The 18377-nt window shown below is 39.9% G+C and overlaps 1 protein-coding gene across 14 annotated transcripts in view; it reads left to right on the top strand.

Annotated features, from left to right (window-relative positions):
- Positions 1 to 18377, top strand: part of SIL1 (SIL1 nucleotide exchange factor) — a 214487-nt gene that overhangs the window by 144885 nt on the left and 51225 nt on the right. For all 14 annotated transcript variants that reach the window (XM_007059174.4, XM_037906286.2, XM_037906284.2 and 11 more), the window contains 2 exons: positions 75 to 266; positions 5356 to 5477. In XM_007059174.4, coding sequence (XP_007059236.2) covers positions 75 to 266; positions 5356 to 5477 — 314 coding nt within the window. The remainder of the gene's footprint in view (positions 1 to 74; positions 267 to 5355; positions 5478 to 18377) is intronic.

Raw genomic sequence — 18377 nt, 5'->3', positions numbered from 1 at the left:
TAGGATGATGTACTCCACCAATCCACTATTTTAACATCTGTATTTCTTTTGGTTTTACTTCTCTCATTTCTAAGACTAATCTGGAAGATGTGAGACAAAGGTTTCGTCCCATAGAAGAGCTGAAGAAGGAGTTTGAAGAACTCAACATGAAGATAGAAACTGATTTTGAAATTATGGTGAAATTAATCAACAAATTCAATAGCTCTACTTCTACTCTGGATGAAAAAGTAGCAGCACTGTACGACCTTGAATATTATGTTCATCAGGTGAGGTAACAAAAAAACATTAAAAGTTGTTGTGTAAAATCCAGGGAATATGGTATCATAAATGTGGTTTTATTATTCTTTTCAGTATCCGATAATACATATTACTTAATTATGGCAATCCGAGGACAATAAGCGATTTCACAGGACAACTGCAGCCTTATTTTATATCTGCATTTCTAATACATTATTATTCTAAATTGATAAAATATAATCACTGTAGAGGCCAAGTTTTCACAATTTGCGGTGTGTTCTCAGCCCTCTGTATGTATCTATCTTTTTGCATGTGGTTGATGAAGATGGGTTTTATTTGCCATTTGTGTGTATATTTGTACTGTTGAAGTTATTAGTCAGTGCCCTGAATGCCTTGCAAGGTACAGGGATGGGTACTTCATAAATATAAATAAAATTATTATTCCTTTATTATTACATGAAAGGCATCTGTTGTCCTGCGTGACTAGGGTGACAAGATGTTCTGGTATTATCCTGATATGAGGGGCTTTGTCTTTTATACACACAACTATGCCCCTCCACTATGGAAAAAAGAAGTGTCCCAATTTTTTTCATACTTGCTATCTGGTCACCCTATGTGTAACCCTTCATGATTATCTCTCCTCATACGTCTCCATACAGAAAGCCATTATATCAAGAAAGGGAAACCACGCATACTCACACACATACAGAAAGTCCTTCTTTTAGCTCAGAACGACTTAGAAATGGGATGTAGAACCTCTCAAATATGGGCCCACAGGTGACCAGAATTTATTAGACCACCAAATAGCTGTCTGGTATGTGAAATGAGTTTCAGTTCTCAGTGAACAGATACCCATGTCCCAAAAATCATTTTCAGCACCTGTTTGCTTTCTTGTGTACAATCTCAGTGCAGAGACCGAGGACAGAATGGACCTTGTAGAGAAAAGTACCCTCTTATATCACATGCGGATGTGGTTCTGACACATTTAGTTTGAAGCAGATTGACAGAGGCAATATGGGGAAGCTTCCACGACTGTTCTCAGTGCTGAACCTTCTCTGGGGAGTTCAGTCTCTAGAGATGTTAATCTGGTACCTTTCACTAGCATGAAATGCATTTTAAAAACAGTTTTTGGGAGAAGCAAGGTCTGATGAGAAGCAAAGTCCATCTGCCAAGATGCAAAAGAAAAATCTCTTCAAAGTATTATTTCCAGAGCTTTTCATCTCCTATTCCCATACTGAATCTTTCTCACAGACATTCACAGAGTGGCAAACCTTGTCACTCTCTTTCCTTGCAATACTTTTGCTGCCATGTGCACCTGACTTACTCAAAGAATAAACTTGGACTGCCAATGCCCTAACGGCTGGTTATGTACACTCCAGGATCAGGGGGAACCAAGTTCAAACCCTGCGGTTCAGAAATGCTCGTGTAGATGGTAAGTTCCTGTTCTGTAGGACCAGAGTGGTGAAGGGAATCTTACCCAAACACAAACAGGTGGGACTCTGAACTACTAGAAGAGAGAAAATGGAGGGGAAGCTGGAATATGAATAGAGGATAGCTGCAGATTTATGGGCAGTCCCTCCATGTCCCACAGGCAGCTATTAAGAAATACGCTGGCTAAGGGGCAGGTAATAACTTTTCCTCCTCTTTCTTCCTCCAGCTAGTTGAGTGCACCCAGGATGTTCTCTCTATTTAATATTAACTTTAGCAACACTTGCTTAGTGTAATTACTGAAGGGCATCCAAATACGGTCTTGGAGCATGACACAGAAAAGAATTAGTCAGGAGTTCTCTGTCCTGTGACTCAGTTACACCAATGCAAGCTGATGGATCTGAGTAGCAATCCTTAACAGGACATTACAGAAGAGCGTGGAAAGCAAGAAGGCAGGGCTACACAGATCTATTGAGGAGAGATATTGGCTCCATTCCTTCTTATTTACAAGATGATGTCCCAGCAAGTCTTTCAACCTCCAGAGTCTTTCAACCTTAGTCCCTACTGCACCACCAATGCTAATACTCCAGCTCCTGTGTGCTACCCTGTACTGGCTCCTCAGTCCTTAGAATGCCAAGTGTACTGTTGATGGGAAGCCCTGGAGTGGAAAATCTTTTGTACTGTGAGGTTTCCTAGCAGAGTATTACTGTCTACTCTGAGGAGCAAGTTATGGGGAAGTCCCAGATTGCTGGCAGATAAGCAGTGATCAGTCCTTAGGATGTAGCAGAGAATCCACTGAATGTGCTGAGCTCAACCTTAACAATGTAATCAGGGGAGGAAGCAGTGTAAGGGGTCAGGGATTGGATTGGGGTTGGGTGGTAGAAGGACTGGATTGGGAGATTTACCCAACTTGATCTTTCACAGAGAATCAGCCCAGGGTCACGGGTCTTCTCCAGCTCTTATTTTGCCAGAATCAGTTGGCCCTGTGCTAATCAGGATTCAGCTTAGTGTGTTTGGGTAGCTCTTGAGAGACAGAGAATATTGCTTTGTTTTTTGCATGTACAGAAAACATCACAAGTATAAAGAAAACAGACCATAACTCATTTATGAACAGAGCCCAGAGTGTTCACACCCCAGCGCACACAGAGCCCAGGCCCCTTTTTATAGTTTGCAGTCTCATTTTTCTCTCAGATTATTTTCTCTTCTTTCCTTGTCTTTCTTCCTTCCCACTTCAGAACTGCAATACCATTTTACGGTGTTAATTTCCTTTCCTCTCCTCTCTGTCTTATTGACAGTCTTCTTTTCTCTTGTTTCTAATATCTCCTCTATCTCCATTTTCTCTCTCTCTCAATCTCTCCCAATTTAAAGTTGCTCCCACTGTGAGTACTGTCATATTTACTTGTCTCCCATACCCCCATCTCCACCGCATGCTTGCTTTATTGGAGTGCTTTTATGAACTTTGGCTTTCTTCTCTGCTGTTTTCAGTGGGCTGGAGCTAAGCATTAGCTATAACAACACTGCATACATTGCTCAGCAATGCATTCCCAGCTCTGCAGGTAGGTTAATGCTTATGTGCTTTAAAAAAAAAAAAAACAATGTGAGGAGTAGCAGTTTTCACAGCAGATGCCAGGGAACAAAATAAGGTTAAAACATTTTTTAAAAAAATTTGTATATTGTTTTTACAATTTATACTCCAGTCTTGTGACTTGGACACCTTTCACTGGAACTGGAGGTAGACTATGGGACTCGCTCCCAGGTGAGAGTAGAATGACGACTGACCTCACTGTGATCAGTACTAAATGCAAAACTCATGTTTTTTGATTTGGCTTTCCCTCATTAAGCTCTTTATATAGACATATCTGCAAAGTGTAAACTAACCAATTTATTGTTCCTACAGACTGAGAGAGACTTGATATTTCTAGTTTTAAATATTCTTAAATATTACGATGATTGAGCGTGATCAAGGAGGTTAGATTAGATTTATATTGCAGTTAAGATCACTCTAGAGGAGGGTTGACTCAGAGAAAGGAAAGGAGATGCATGAGGTCAGGTTTATAGAAAAGTTAGAAGAATGTGATCCAAAAGGACTGAGGAAAAAATGGTTGATGCAAACGATAAATGATCTCACAACTGGACTCCAAGGTACCATTGATTCTTGCTGAAGAGCAATAAATTGCCAAATGAAATGTTGGGTACCACCTCATAATGAATTATAGATAATGCATGTAAACCTAAGCCCTGATTCAGTAGGATTTAGGCAGTGAAGTCAATGGTAGTGAAGTCAATGAAGTTATATTAAGCACATGGATCAGTGTTTGTATGATTTGGGATCTTGCTTGAAGTATTTGACCCATAATCAATTTTGTTAAAGGAACACTGTCAAGATAAAAATATTTTACTAATAAAAATTTAGATTATTAAATTTGAAACTAATCTGCTAACTCTGTTGTACTCTATTTGGAGTATTTTATTACTATTAGCACTTCAGTCAGTTTAGTCAGGGAACCTGGACCGGTCAGTTTTACCTTGTCGACCCAACAGTCATTTTTTGGTTATTTTTCATCGTTTCTGTCTCCATCATCAAAGAGGAATGGTGGGAAATCTAAAAACAAAAAGTTCCATAAATATACAAAACAATTTTGAAAATTCCTTGAAGACTGCTCTCTAGTAGATTTTTGAAAAAATCCTTCTTCTAAATTTAGCAGCAATAAACTTTGCACTAAATAAGCCTGAACTGCTTGAGACTCTCCCTTTAGGTAACAATTGCAAACTACTTGCAGGCACTTTTCTAGTGTTGATTCAGATTTATTTTTCCCTCCTTTTCCCCTGTGGTAGCCCAAAATCTGTTTCAAGTCAAAGTGCAGCAGCATGAATGTAAGAATATTAGAACATAGGAATTGCCATAGATGATCAGACCACTGGTTCATCTACTCTGGAATCCTGTCTCAGAGTGGTCAGCCCAGTACTGGCTGCTTCAGAGGAAGACACAAGAAACCCTGTAGCAGGCACTTATGGGATAACCTGCATCCAAGGAAAGTTTCTTGCTAGCCTCTATTAATTCGAGGTTGGCTTCTACCGTTCAAGTTAACACAGTACCTTGGACTATATTAATGTAGAATGTCAGGAATAGTTTGTCCATCTCTTGCTTTAACCAGAAGCTTAGAATGTGAAGTTAGTGCATTATTGCTGCTGCTGACAGGCTGCTTGACAATTATTTCTACCACTTCAAACCTGCCAATTACAGCTCACTTTGTATATATGTATAGCACACAATTCCCTATGTTCCCAATAATGGCCTTCTAGTGTGAGAATAAGTGAGAATTTACTTTGTTTTGACAGTGTCAGGTTCTCTGAGTTAACAACACGTGTCAGGGGAAAGTTTTGATAGCTAATCAAATTATTTGAATTTTCAGTGATGCGTTATCTATTTGATAATAGCCACCTGTCTGCATATATTGTTTCTGGAAGTGTGGAATGTGATGCTCACAGGGAGCAGTGTATGATTTATGAGCCATGATTTTTTTCTTTAATTTTAAGAAGCTTTCAAAACAAAATTCCAGATATATTTGGAAAAGATAAAATTGATTTAGATGTTATGTTATGTTCTAAAGTACTCTGCTTGAAAACTTGATGGGAACCCAAGTGATGCATGTTAAGTTTTACGTTAGTGTGGAATCTATTCATTCATAGGTGGACAATGCAAAAGACTTTCTTTCCTTGGGTGGACTTCAGCTTGTGATTAATGGAGTAAACAGCACCGAGCCTGTGCTAAAGGAACATGCTGCCTTTGTCCTGGGAGCTGCACTATCTAGGTGAGCAGTGTGTGTGTGCTCACTGGGAAACGGGGGTGAGGGAGGATGAATGGGAAAGAATAGCTTTTTAAGAGATCAGACAGTCGAGATACTTTTCTTCACCTTTCTGAACAGATGGGTATTTTATCCTATCTGGTACACATGAAAAATTCCCAGGCTAGTGGAAATGTGACACCAGAGAAATTTCCCTTCTCTTCTCCTTCCCTTTGTCTTTTCTTCACTTCTCCAGGGAATAGTTCATTTTTGAATAGTGAGACTGTGACATCAGATATACTTTAGTCTTCTGGGAGAACACAAGTCAAGGTTATGAATCCAGGGGCCTAATTTTGCCATTGAAATGCACATGTGTAATTCCCATATTAAAGCTAAACTTGCATTGGAATTGGTGTCAAGAAACTGAACAGATGACCGGCTGATATGAAAGGTGTTTATAACACACTGAAAGATGGCTACCACAGAAAGGAATCCATTTTTCCTCATGCTACACTGTGTTCTAATGTTCTTCAAATTGTAGGAATGTTGGCAGCTTGGGTTTGAATGTTGTTTTTTTTTAAAAAGCTTTTAAAGTGTGTGGTGGGGAAGGGGTGAATATGAATAATGCAGAGAAGTCAAGAAGGCTGAAAGCCAAAAACCTTTTTAACCCCCCCCCCCCCCAAAAAAAACAACAACAACAACAAAACCCCTGTTTGTTCTTATGCCTTGAAATATGGTCACACTTTTCACATCATTGTGAATTATTTGTCATTTTTTATTATATAAAAGCTAGCATTTCTTTTAGAGGCTTATGTACAGTGAGCCAGATCCTAAACTGGTGTGAATTGGCATACTCCATTGACTTCAGTGAAGTTACACTGATTTACACCAGCTCACAATCTGGCTCACAGTTTTCAGACTGAGCTTGAATTTTTGGTCTCTGAGCTCTACCAAGTAAGCTAAAAAAAATTTCAAAACTCAAAATGAATTCATGTGATAGACTGGTTTCTTTGTCAGACATTTTCTCAGAACAGAAATGCAATCCCTTCTCTATATTCTGATAATTTAGAGTACCATTTAAAACTACAACTTTAGTGACTTTATTGGACTTTCTGCTAAAGCGTAGAACTTTAATTGTAAGTTTTACATCTGTCATAGATGCAATGCAGGGAATTTGGAAACATTTAAGGGCAATCTGAAATACAAAGGGGAAAATTTTAAACCACATCTTCCCTGAGAGAGCTAAAGCAACACAGTCATGACACAATAAATTAATGATATTGTGATCTGAATGTATATAATTGGCTACTAATGCATGTATATTTTTTCTCACTAAATTACAAATGCCTGTTGTGGGGAAGAAGTATATCTTTTTCAGATATGGTACTAAAGTACTGTTCTTGCAAACATTTAATTTTTTTTAAAAGAGCTTTCTGACAGATGGTAACCTTCAGTGGTTCAGATGATGTACTGTCTCATTCCTTCATTCCCATATTTGAGGAGCTTTTTATTCTTTTTACCTGGCTGTGCTTAAACTTTCTTATTAAATAGACATTTACATGCTGACGTGTTTAGTTTGTGATATCTGGTTAATTTATTTGCTAAGTGCTTATTTTGTGTTTCTTTTTAAACTTTTTTTTTCCTTTTTAAACTTTCCTCAGCACATTTTTTTTTGCATTGTTTTTTTCTAAATCAAGATTATTATTACTACTATTGTTTATTAAGCCTGTGTTGTTGCATGGGTGTGGCAGTTAGGTGAAGATAATCCACGTTCTGTGCAGTCTCCTTCATACAACCAATGAATTTGTTGCGTGCACATTAGCAGTAGAATAAGGGTGGTGATTGGGTGAGTTACCTCTGATATCACCGTGGTCTAGGACTCTTATAATTCATGAAGTCAGAATGGCTGAGAACTTAAAAATTAGGTGGTAACAGACCCTGAATCCCAGTGATGATTGAACCTGGTGATATTCTAAATGAAAAGAGCTCTCAACCATGCTTGTAGCTGTCCATCACTTCACACTGACTCAACGGACATTCTAGGCTTCTGAGTGACACACAGAGAGAGTGGCAATCCTAGAATCTTCTTCTTTGTTTATTTGTATTGCAGTAGTGCCTAGGAGCCTCATATATGGATCAGGATCTCCTAGACGAACACAGAACAGAAAGACAGTTTCTGCCCCAAAGAATTTACAGTCTATTTCCTGGTCTACACACAGATTTTATACTAGTATAGTGATATTTTTTTAACAAGTTTAGTTTTACCAGTGCAACCCCTGGTGTGGACAGAGCTATACTGGTATAAAAATCCGTCTGCAGGTGTATCTTAGTCTTCTTCCCATACAGGAATAAGCTATATTGGTATACATACTTTTATACTGGAGTAACTGTGCACACACTTAAGTGTATTGTACTGCTTGTAATGTGTGTGTGTGGTGTAAATGATAAAACTTTTGTGTGTAGACAAGGCCTTAGTATAATACAAGAGACAATAAGTAGGTACAGACAGAGTGGTAGAGGGGAACAAAAGGAAGCCAGGGATAATAGGAAACAAAAGTTCTAGGTTCTACTTCTGGCTGTGCCACAGACTTCTTGTGTGACTTTCGTCAACTCATTTACTTTTGTTTGAAGGTAGCCAGTTGAAATAGTTTTGTTCCATTTTAGATTAATTGAAACCAATTGTGGTTTAGAACACTAAATTGTCTCAGACTCTGCACAAATCTCAAACTGAAGACCTTTCAGCTTTAAAATGAATCAACTGATTTTTCTCCAAACTTGGTTTGTCTTTAACTCTGGCCGCAGAAAAGTATGTTTTTTCCAAACGTATTCAGATTTATTCAGAATGATGTCGCCACTCCCCCCTGAGGTGCAGCAAAACCACAAACTTCCATACCTTTGACCCAGTGATATTTTGCTGTCAGTGAGTTCTCGAAGATCTCTCGCTCAGCTTACTATTATCTTTTACTGGAGACTGTTACTTTTGTATTGTCAAAAGTGTGTGTGTGTGTGAGAGAGAGTGCCCTCTAGTGGCTGGGTTACAGTAGCTTTGTGCTACAGGCTTGTGTTTTTGAAGTAGAGGGGGTTCTATTCCTCTTGCCACTCATGTTGTTTTTATGTATATGGACAAGGTTTTGTTTTTTTTACAAGTCTAATCCTACTGATGTACTAATCAAGTTGTGTGGTTGAGAGGAGAGAGTGTTGTGGAGGAATGCAAGAGTTCATCTATTATTTTTTCAATTAAGGCGTTAGTTTTGAGGTTCTGGAAAACTGGGCGTAGCCACCTAGTCCGTGATCACATCAAGTGTTGTTCAGTATGGTCAGATCCCTTTAAATAGTACCATTGTTGTAACTACTGCAACTTGCTGTTTTAAAACCTCAACAAAATGTTTTCCATTCAGGAGTTTGCAGAAGTAAAGTTAATTTAAACAATTCTCAAGTGTTGTGATTGCAAATAAAAGTTAAATACACTAACAAAAATAATTGTTAGGCTTGTGCTATCATACATTTAGGTATCCATAATTCACTAACAGTATATGCCAATATACAACATTATCTGGATTGTCAGTGATTGCATTAGCATAAAAGCATGTTAACATTTATCCAGTACTGCTAAAATTTAAATATAAGTATAAAATATTAAGATTTAGCATTCTGGAAGCAAGTAAAACTACTGTATGGAAAAAGCTTCTGCATACTTTTGATTGTACACTGGAGTACCATCTGAGTGACAGAGTGTTAGAACCCGAAGGTAATCAAGATTCACACCACTGGGTCCTAAACATCACAAAAATGTTAATGTTTTATGCAAAGAGGAGCTATAGTTAGCTGAGAATATTTCCAATGAGAGAAGAGTCTTCTGATGTCCTGAGACTATTTACAGCCTGTAAAATTCCTCGTTGTGTAAATCAAATACAGGGAAGCCCATGGGCAAATTGCATCTGTGTGTTTCACGATATCAGATATAAGTACAACAATAATATTTTTGTGTACTATCTCAGTCTTTAAAAGATTTACATCAGAAAACATTTTTTTCACGTTTGGTAATTTTTAAAATTAAATATTTGTAATAAAGGCATTTTCATAAACAATGTACAAGGGGAAAATAAACTATTTTCAATTTACAGTGCATATTTCATCCCAAGGGATCCCAAAGTGCTTTACAAACTTAACAAGCTGATCCACTGCTGAAATGCAGCCACATATGGGATGAAGTACAGCAGATGTTTAACAATGCATAGCAGTTTGACACAGTAGTTTAGGAGAGGAGTGTTAATACCAAGCATATTTATATAATGCTTTTCCGCCATAAGTCTCAAAGTAAGTGTCATTGTCTCCATTTAACAGACAAGCAAACTGACACAAAGAAGTGACTGGCCCAAGGCCGCACAGCAAGGCATTGAGAGAGCCAGGATTAGAACCCGCATTTCCTGACTCCCATTCTGTTCTCTGGGACACACTGACTCCATATCCAAAATACCTAGAAACAAATGCACCCATTTATGTTTGGGAAAGCACAAAGTGTTCTCGCATCAGAGGGGTAGCCATGTTAGTCTGGATCTGTAAAAGCGGCAGAGAGTCCTGTGGCACCTTATAGACTAACAGACGTATTGGCGCATAAGCTTTCGGGGGTGAATACCCACTTCGTCGGATGCATGTAGTGGAAATTTCCAGAGGCAGGTATAAATATGCAAGCAAGAATCAGGCTAGGGATAACGAGGTTAGTTCAATCCAGGAGGATGAGGCCCTCTTCCAGCAGTTAAGGTGTGAACACCAAGGGAGGAGAACTGCTTTTGTAGTTGGCTAGCCATTCACAGTCTTTGTTTAATCCTGAGCTGATGGTGTCAAATTTGCAAATGAACTGAAGCTCAGCAGTTTCTCTTTGAAGTCTGGTTCTGAAGTTTTTTTGCTGCAGGATGGCTACCTTTAAATCTGCTATTGTGTGTCCAGCGAGGTTGAAGTGTTCTCCTACGGGTTTTTGTATATTGCCATTCCTAATATCTGATTTGTGTCCATTTATCCTTTTACATAGGGACTGTCCAGTTTGGCCGATGTACATAGCAGAGGGGCATTGCTGGCACATGATAGCATATATTACCTTGGTGGACGTGCAGGTGAATGAACCAGTGATGGTGTGGCTGATCTGGTTAGGTCCTGTCATGGTGTTGCTGGTGTAGATATGTGGACAGAGTTGGCATTGAGGTTTGTTGCATGGATTGGTTCCTGAGTTAGTTACTATGGTGTGGTGTGTAGTTGCTGGTGAGAATATGCTTCCGGTTGGCAGGTTGTCTGTGGGCGAGGACTGGCCTGTCTCCCGAGACCTGTGAAAGTGAGGGATTGTTGTCCAGGGTGGGTTGTAGATCACTGATGATGCGGTGGAGAGGTTTTAGCTGAGGACTGTATGTGATGGCCAGTGGAGTTCTGTTGGTTTCTTTCTTGGGCTTGTCTTGCAGCAGGAGGCTTCTGGGTACATGTCTGGCTCTGTTGATCTGTTTCCTTATTTCCTCCTGGGGGTATCGTAGTTTTGAGAATGCTTGGTGACGATCTTGTTGGTCTCTGTCTGAGGGGTTGGAGAAAATGCGGTTGTACCTCAGCACTTGGCTGTAGACAGTGGATCGTGTGGTGTGTCCAGGATGGAAGCTGGAGGCATGAAGTGTTCTCGGTGTGTTTTGCCCAGTAGGCCTTCTCCCCACATCCAACATTTTTTTTTGCCTTATTCCTCTCTGCCAGCTTTGTGAGAATCTTTCCCTCTCCTGAGGTATTCCTCATTCCAGTATTTTTCTGGGATGTTTTCCTCCTTCCTCTTCTCCGTGTGCCTTCATTCCTTCCTTGCATCTTCTCCTGAAGGTAGTTGAAGCTGCATTTATCACAATGAGAACTAGGAGGTGTGTGGGGTATCAGTTAATTAGGCTGCTTTCTCCTGTTTCTTCCTGCATTGAGAAATAGCTGAGGAATCATCAGGAGAGGCAATGAAGGCAGCCAGGGGAATAGCAGGGGTTTAACAAAGATGGTTTGTCTCAAGCAATTGTTTCGCTTCCTGTTTGTTTTTCTTACAACGCCCCTGTTCAACTAAATGAACATTCATACAGTAAATGTCCCACTAACCAAATCAACATCCAGTATTCATAAATTACAGGGCAGCTCGACATCACTTTCATCACAGAAGGTTTTAGACCCTTCAGTGCTACTGTGGTGCGGGGGGGAGTGACATGCATATTTACTTTCCTAAAAAATACAAACGCAGAAGAATAAAATCCTTTTTCTCAAGGTCTAATGAATCTGTCTGCTGTGTGTAGATATTTATTCTGTGCTCAGTGCCCATCACCATGATATCTGAGCACCTTATCTCTAGATCCCTAGATCTTTATGCCTTCCTTTCTCGCAAAAGGTGGGTCTGTTACCACTGTCGATCAGTCATTCAGTGATGTCAGTTCTCCATTGTATGATTTTCCTATTATATCCAATCTCAGTCTTTGTTGGGGTAAAGAAGTGAATAGTCAGCGCTTGCATCTGAAAAGTTCGCTTGTCAAGGGGGAAAAGTTTCTACTAGATTTCAATCATTTGAAATAAAGTCAAATTTTGCACTGAAACCAGTTGACAGTTGCTTCTGTTAAATTACATTAAGGGTCTGGCATAAAGCAGTAAAACCCAGTAAAATTAAAACCAGTGCATTCTTAACTCATAAGGACATAAGAATTTCTGGACAGGAAAATAAATCTACTCAACCTAGCAAGCCGTGTCACTATACATTTATTTCAAATCCATATTCATGTTTGTCCCTGCTTCCTCCAGCTTCACTCTATGTATTGCAACTGTTCGCTATCTCTTTATTAATTTTCAGTATTTGCTTCAGTGGTCTTGTTTGACAATTTATTTCTATGTGTACCACCTTTCAGATGAATTAATTCTAGCTGGATTCCCCGTTTGCTCGTACTTTCTTGGTTTTTAGATTGTGTTTCCTGTTTTTGTTTAAACTCCTTACTAGTGTGGAATTATCAGCCTCACTGCACTTTAATTTCAAATTAATTTTATTGGGTCACCTTAAAGTTTTCTGTAATGAAAATGAACTCAATCTGCTTAGCCTTTCCCCATAACAAATAACCTTAAAGGAAAAACTGCAGTGCAGTATAAAACCTGCTTTAATCAGTAGGACAGAGAGAATTCAGAATATTAGAAATGTCTAGAAATCAAAGTTTTGACTTTTTGGGCCGTGTTTTAAAGGTAATTTCTGTATTTCATAAATGCCTTTTATTAATTTTTATTAATTTAAAACTAGGTGAGCCAATTACTTTTTAATGAAGATGATACTTGGCACTCCTGTACTATCTTTTAACTAAGGATCTCAAAGTACTTTGCCACTACCAATGAATGTAACTTGTAGGGAGTGGGGACTGGGGATGCTATTTTGTAGCTGGAAAAATGAGCCCAGATTAAGTGACTTGTCCAAGGCCATTAACTGATGGGATGGAACCCAGACCTCCTGTCCCTCCACCGGGTGCTTTCACCCTTGGATCATGTTTCCACAACCAAATTTAAAATAGATCTAATTTACGTTATAGGATATTCAGCTTTGTTGATTTCCTGTGGCTTTTAATAGGACCTGAATTCTCTCAATCTTAATGAGTCTGAATATCCCACTGAGGAAAATAGTGAATTGGCTGGATATTCCCCTCGACATTCTCTAGCAGAGTGAGCAGAAGTCATCTGAAATTTTTATAGAAGACAGAAGGTTGGGGGGGATAGAGTCTTTGCATCCAGCTCACCCACTCCTTCCAAGCATGCTCCCCTATAACCAGCAGAATTACCACCAGGAAATCCTGAGAGAGAATATGTTCTGTGCCATTCCCTCTGTGTGCGTGAGGTGTGGCTAATGGGATCATAGCTCCTTAGGAGCCTGTGCTTTCATAGAGGGGGAGGTAACACGGAACACACAGTCAGAGGAAGAAGACTGCCTCTCTCTAGGCTCAAAACCTCCTTTGTGTCCAGATCTGCAGGGCTTGTAGGTTGTACCCACTACATTCATAACCCACCAATCCTTGAGGAAGGCACTCCTCTGGGAACTGTGCCGTAGTGTTTCCTATACCTTTCTCCCCTTCCTGTGATAAAACCTGTATGATACAGTCCTGCCATGGATCACCAAAAAATGCAGGATTTAGTGGGAGAGCCATGAGACCCAGCCGCTGAAGTACTGCTGTGGTGTATGGAAAACTCATTATTTATTCCCTCTTTTCTTTAGTATATGTGTAGTGTGTGCAGTGCTCTAAGGTATTCTAATTACTGCTGTTTCCCTTTAAAATATGTATTCAGTCTGGTTACTTTAAGTTATAATTATCTTCATGAAGAGTAAGAGCCTGAATCATAGTCTAGCAAAGGTGTAAACAGTGTTTAGTATAACAACGTGGATTCCATTGTCTCCTCTCCCTGTGTTTATTCCTCGCTCATATATTGTTTTTTCTTTTTTTACTACAGCCTCTATACTCAGCTGAGGGCTTCAAAGACTTTTCTCCATAACACCTACATTATTTTCCTAACCTGCCGTGACTCTTTAGTTTCACTTGTTCTCTGTATTTTTCAAACTAGTAGGTACAAAATGTTCCACAAATAAGAGGCAAGCGGGCTACCCTTTAAACATGTTGCATGGAATGCTGGAGGGGCTATCATTATTATACTTTAGTGATCAGGTTTAAAAAGTTAACTAAACAGACAAAGAAGATCATAGTGGGGGAAAGAGGCGGAACAATGAAAACACAGAATGCATGACATTTCCTAAATTATGCACCAGTTCTGATTAAAAAGAAAAGGAGTACTTGTGGCACCTTAGAGACTAACCAATATATTTGAGCATGAGCTTTCGTGAGCTACAGCTCACTTCATCGGATGAAGTGATATTTGAGCATGAGCTTTCGTGAGCTACAGCTCACTTCATCCGATGAAGTGAGCTGTAGCTCACGAAAGCTCATGCTCAAATAAATTGGTTAGGGTGCCACAAGTACTCCTTTTCTTTTTGCGAATACAGACTAACACAGCTGTTACTCTGAAACAGTTCTGATTAGAGTTTGTCATGGACAAAGCTGGTCTAGAGAAGATTGCAGTCAGTTACCTCAACATGTACAGGATCCAGATGACAGTTCCCTCTGCGTATGTTCCCCTTCCAACCTCCAATTTCTGCTTTTATGAATTTAATGGTTGGACAAACTATGTGCAGTGAGTTTTGGAAGTTATATTGATCCAGCTTTTTCAGTATAAACTTGAATGCCACAATCAGATTTTGTCAGTGAGGTATTTAGCTCTGACCTTGCTATATGTGGGGTTCCAAGTTTTTAGAGCTGAGGATTTGGTCATGAGTTGCCTGTCCATCCAGCTGCCAGGAGTTAAGGGGTGGGGCTCTGACAGAGAATTGTCTCCTCCCCTCTTGTTGCTCTGCTGCAGTGGGAGATAGGGCTGGCCTATTAGATGCAGAGCTAGCCTGGGATGAGGGTTCCCCAAAAAATCATGATCCTAAACAGCTGCTTGTTTTGGTTGTGTCTAAGTCTGGTTCCTGCCTATATTGATGAGAAGAAAGGAAGAGATAAGAAATGTCAAGCACAGCGATCAGAGTCCACTTCCAGAGGCTAGCAGTGCCCCAATTCACTTGCCCTCTATCGATATGATTTTGAATTGGGGATTGTGATGATTTGGGGACTCTATCTGTGTACAGCTTATGAATTTTGTCTCTTTACCTCCATCTTGGGTTGAAATTCCAAGGGGTAGCAGTACAGCAGGGTTGTTAAAATGTGATGGTCCTCTATTCAGATGGAAGCAGCCGTGGACAAAGGGTTGGCTACCATCCAAAAGAACCAGTCTGCCCAGGTGGGTGGGTAACTAAGCAGTGGGTCAGCTGGTGGGGGACTGTGATCACCTGACAAGGCTGGTGGTGTGTATGTGGGGGATGTTACCTAACAAAAGGGACTAATGGTTATTTTAAAAAAAAAGGGTATTTTACTGACCATTGTGGGGGGAGAGAGCTCAGAAGGAAGGTAGCTGCAGGACAGAGGGAGACTCTGATTCAGAGGAGAAGTCAGCTTCACCTGGGGACCCTGGACAGCCTAGTGGACTCTGACCAAATCCCAAAGAATGCCCAAGAGCGGTGGGGGCACTGAGGGAGGGGTGGGTGTTTTATTGTTTTGTCTAGATCTGTATATTTCTTGGGCTGTCTAAAGTAATGAGTGATTGGTTTTGGAACCATTTACAAAGTGTGTGTGTGTTATGTACCTGGGGAGGTAAACAGTAAAACTGAGTGCCCACAAGAGTGGAGCTATGGGAAAAGAGTGTGCTTAAGCAGCCAGGGGGTCATTGAGACCTCCTGAGCATTTTGTATTCTGTGAGTGGGATCTGTTGTGATGGGTCTTGCCAGAGAAGAGAGAATTACTTACCTGAAATTGTTGTTCTCACATCCATTCCCCATTAGCCCATCCCTAAGGAGTTCAGAGCCTATGCCATTCTTGGGATACAAATTGTGATCACTTTTTATGCTATATAATGCTTTCGCTAAAAAGAAAGTGATTATCAGAGACACTAGGAACTGCCTTGCATTTTTTGAAGGGGGCAGCTTGCTTTACTGACAGCAAGACCAGTGACTCAGAATTTTGAGCTACCGGAGTCCATGCTGGCCATACACTAGGAGTACAGGCCCAGGGAAGTGAAGTGCTAAGACGCACATCTCTAGAGAACATCTATAAGTAACTAATTCTCTCTCACACACATTAGATCACAGTAATCTCCTCATTTCTGGGAAATCTTATCATATCCACTTCCCATAAGTGTCTCAGCCCCTTGACACCTGACTACATGAGATCTGAATACATTTTAAAACTAATTTGGTTCACTAGGTTCTCCATGCCATATGTCATTCTTATTAAATACAGCAGAAAAGAAGTTTCCTGGGTACTGCAGTCCGTTTCATAAGCAGCCATCAAAGGATTCTGTCTTCACATCTAAGCCCTCAGCCTTCGATCAGAAGTGTCTAGCTGTCCCTCCAGTGCATTTAATTTTTCACAGATTCTCTCTGTTTTAGTATCTAATGAATTTAACATTGAGTACATTTGTATAATCTTTTGCAGCAGTCCTTTCCAGAGTCTCCTTTACTGAGTGTCCTGAAAATAAAGGGGCAGGGATGGATAAGGGACTCCAACAGCAGTCAGATAGTGTTGGCTGGGCCATAGCAATATGTGGCTTGAAAAAAATCCTATTCACCAATGCTTATATTTTTTTTTCACTATTCTTTACAGTTGTTTCTGCCTGTACATATAGTCCTTCTGGTACATTTCAGTTAGAGGTGAAATTTAACCCGAATTCTGAATGTCCTGACTTCAATCAATCCTAAATGGTCCTTCAGTATTATTTAAAGTGTGGGTGGGTGGGTGTGTGTGGGTCGGCCCTGGAGACTACTTGCAGAACAGCTACAACACCAGCTTGCCCCCCTCCATGCTTGTCAACATGTCTGTGGCCCTGAGCCCTGTTCTGGAGTGACTTCCTCAGGGAGTGACTCTCCATGGCCCATCCAGGTCTTGGCCTCCCCTGCTGAGACCAAAAAATTTGCATTTGAGAGGCAGTTATAGTGGTGGTTTTGTTTTGGTATGCTCACTGGGATCATGAACTCATTTTACCTAGGCCACTAAAGAGCCATCACATCAACATAGGAATTGCCTTATCAAATAATGCAAGCGGTCCCAGCTAGTCCAATATCTTGTCTGACTAGATGCTGCAGAAGAAGGTATAAGAACCCTTGTAATGGTAAATTATACAGTAAAATGGCAATGGGGTAAATTTCTTCTCCAAGCAGATAGTGACTAGTGTAACAGAGCATATTTTAAACACTATTTCCAAATTCTAGTCCAGGCCCAGTGTAAACAGGGTGTCTGAACAAGCAGGAACCTGTATTGTCAGCTTATGTACAAGTCTAAGATTTCTAACCTCCCTTTGTTGTGTTTCTCACCTTGCTTCAGAAAAAGATTGCATTATCATCAATATGGTTTTAGAGTGCTTGTGAGTGTGAGCTGTAGCAAGCAGAAATTCATTTGTGTGCCTGTTTCATAGTCTTGAGAATTTTGAATTAATATGGTGCTGCTCTGTTTATTTAATACTACCTTTATCCAGACTGGAAACTATAATGGCTCTGAAATTTTTCCTTCAAGAAATGCATTTTCTTCTTGAGTGCTTCATACTGAAATCAGTCTTAATTTCAGTTCAACTAGTGTGTAAAAACACAGTGAGCAATTATTAATCCCCGAAGGAATAAAGACAGATGGAGCCCAAAATAGAATTGGCTTTATGATTAATTGAATCCTTCAAGAGTCAAACCAACTCAAAGCTTGATCCCATTCAATCAGTGTCGTGAAAGAGATTATTGTAACCTGAATCTCCGCAAGGTAGAAGTTGAAAACATAAATGTAAAAAATTCAGATGTCATTTAATAGAATTGGTCCAATTTACTGTGTCATCATCTTCCAGCTTTTAAAATGGAATTGGAAGAAACAAAGTAACATGAAGTGTTGTTCTGTGCTAAATAATATGAAACCTTGAGGGCATACATGTGAAAGGTGTTACACAAAGCAGTAAATAAGGATAGTAGTACAGTGTGCAGATGCAGGTTGATGTGAAGAAAATCAGGAGGCATATCTGTGTCCATTGCACATAAAGGTAGGCTTTGTTAATGAGCTGCTTGATTTTAATTTGAAGCTCATCAGGTGTATAGATTTGCAGACCTAAAATTAATACAAAGGTCTAGAGCAGAGCGTGGAGAATAAGTGGCTTTTGAGGGGACATTTATGAGAACCCAGAACCCAAAGCAGAGGAGGGAGAGATGAATGTGTGGCTAAGGCATGGGACTGGGAGTCAGCAAATCTGGGTTTTGTTCCTGACTCAGCCACACATTACATGTGATCTTGGAAA

Source organism: Chelonia mydas, chromosome 8 (genome assembly GCF_015237465.2).
Source record: "Chelonia mydas isolate rCheMyd1 chromosome 8, rCheMyd1.pri.v2, whole genome shotgun sequence".
Lineage (NCBI taxonomy): Eukaryota > Metazoa > Chordata > Testudines > Cheloniidae > Chelonia > Chelonia mydas.
This window is presented reverse-complemented; position numbering and strand designations above follow the sequence as displayed.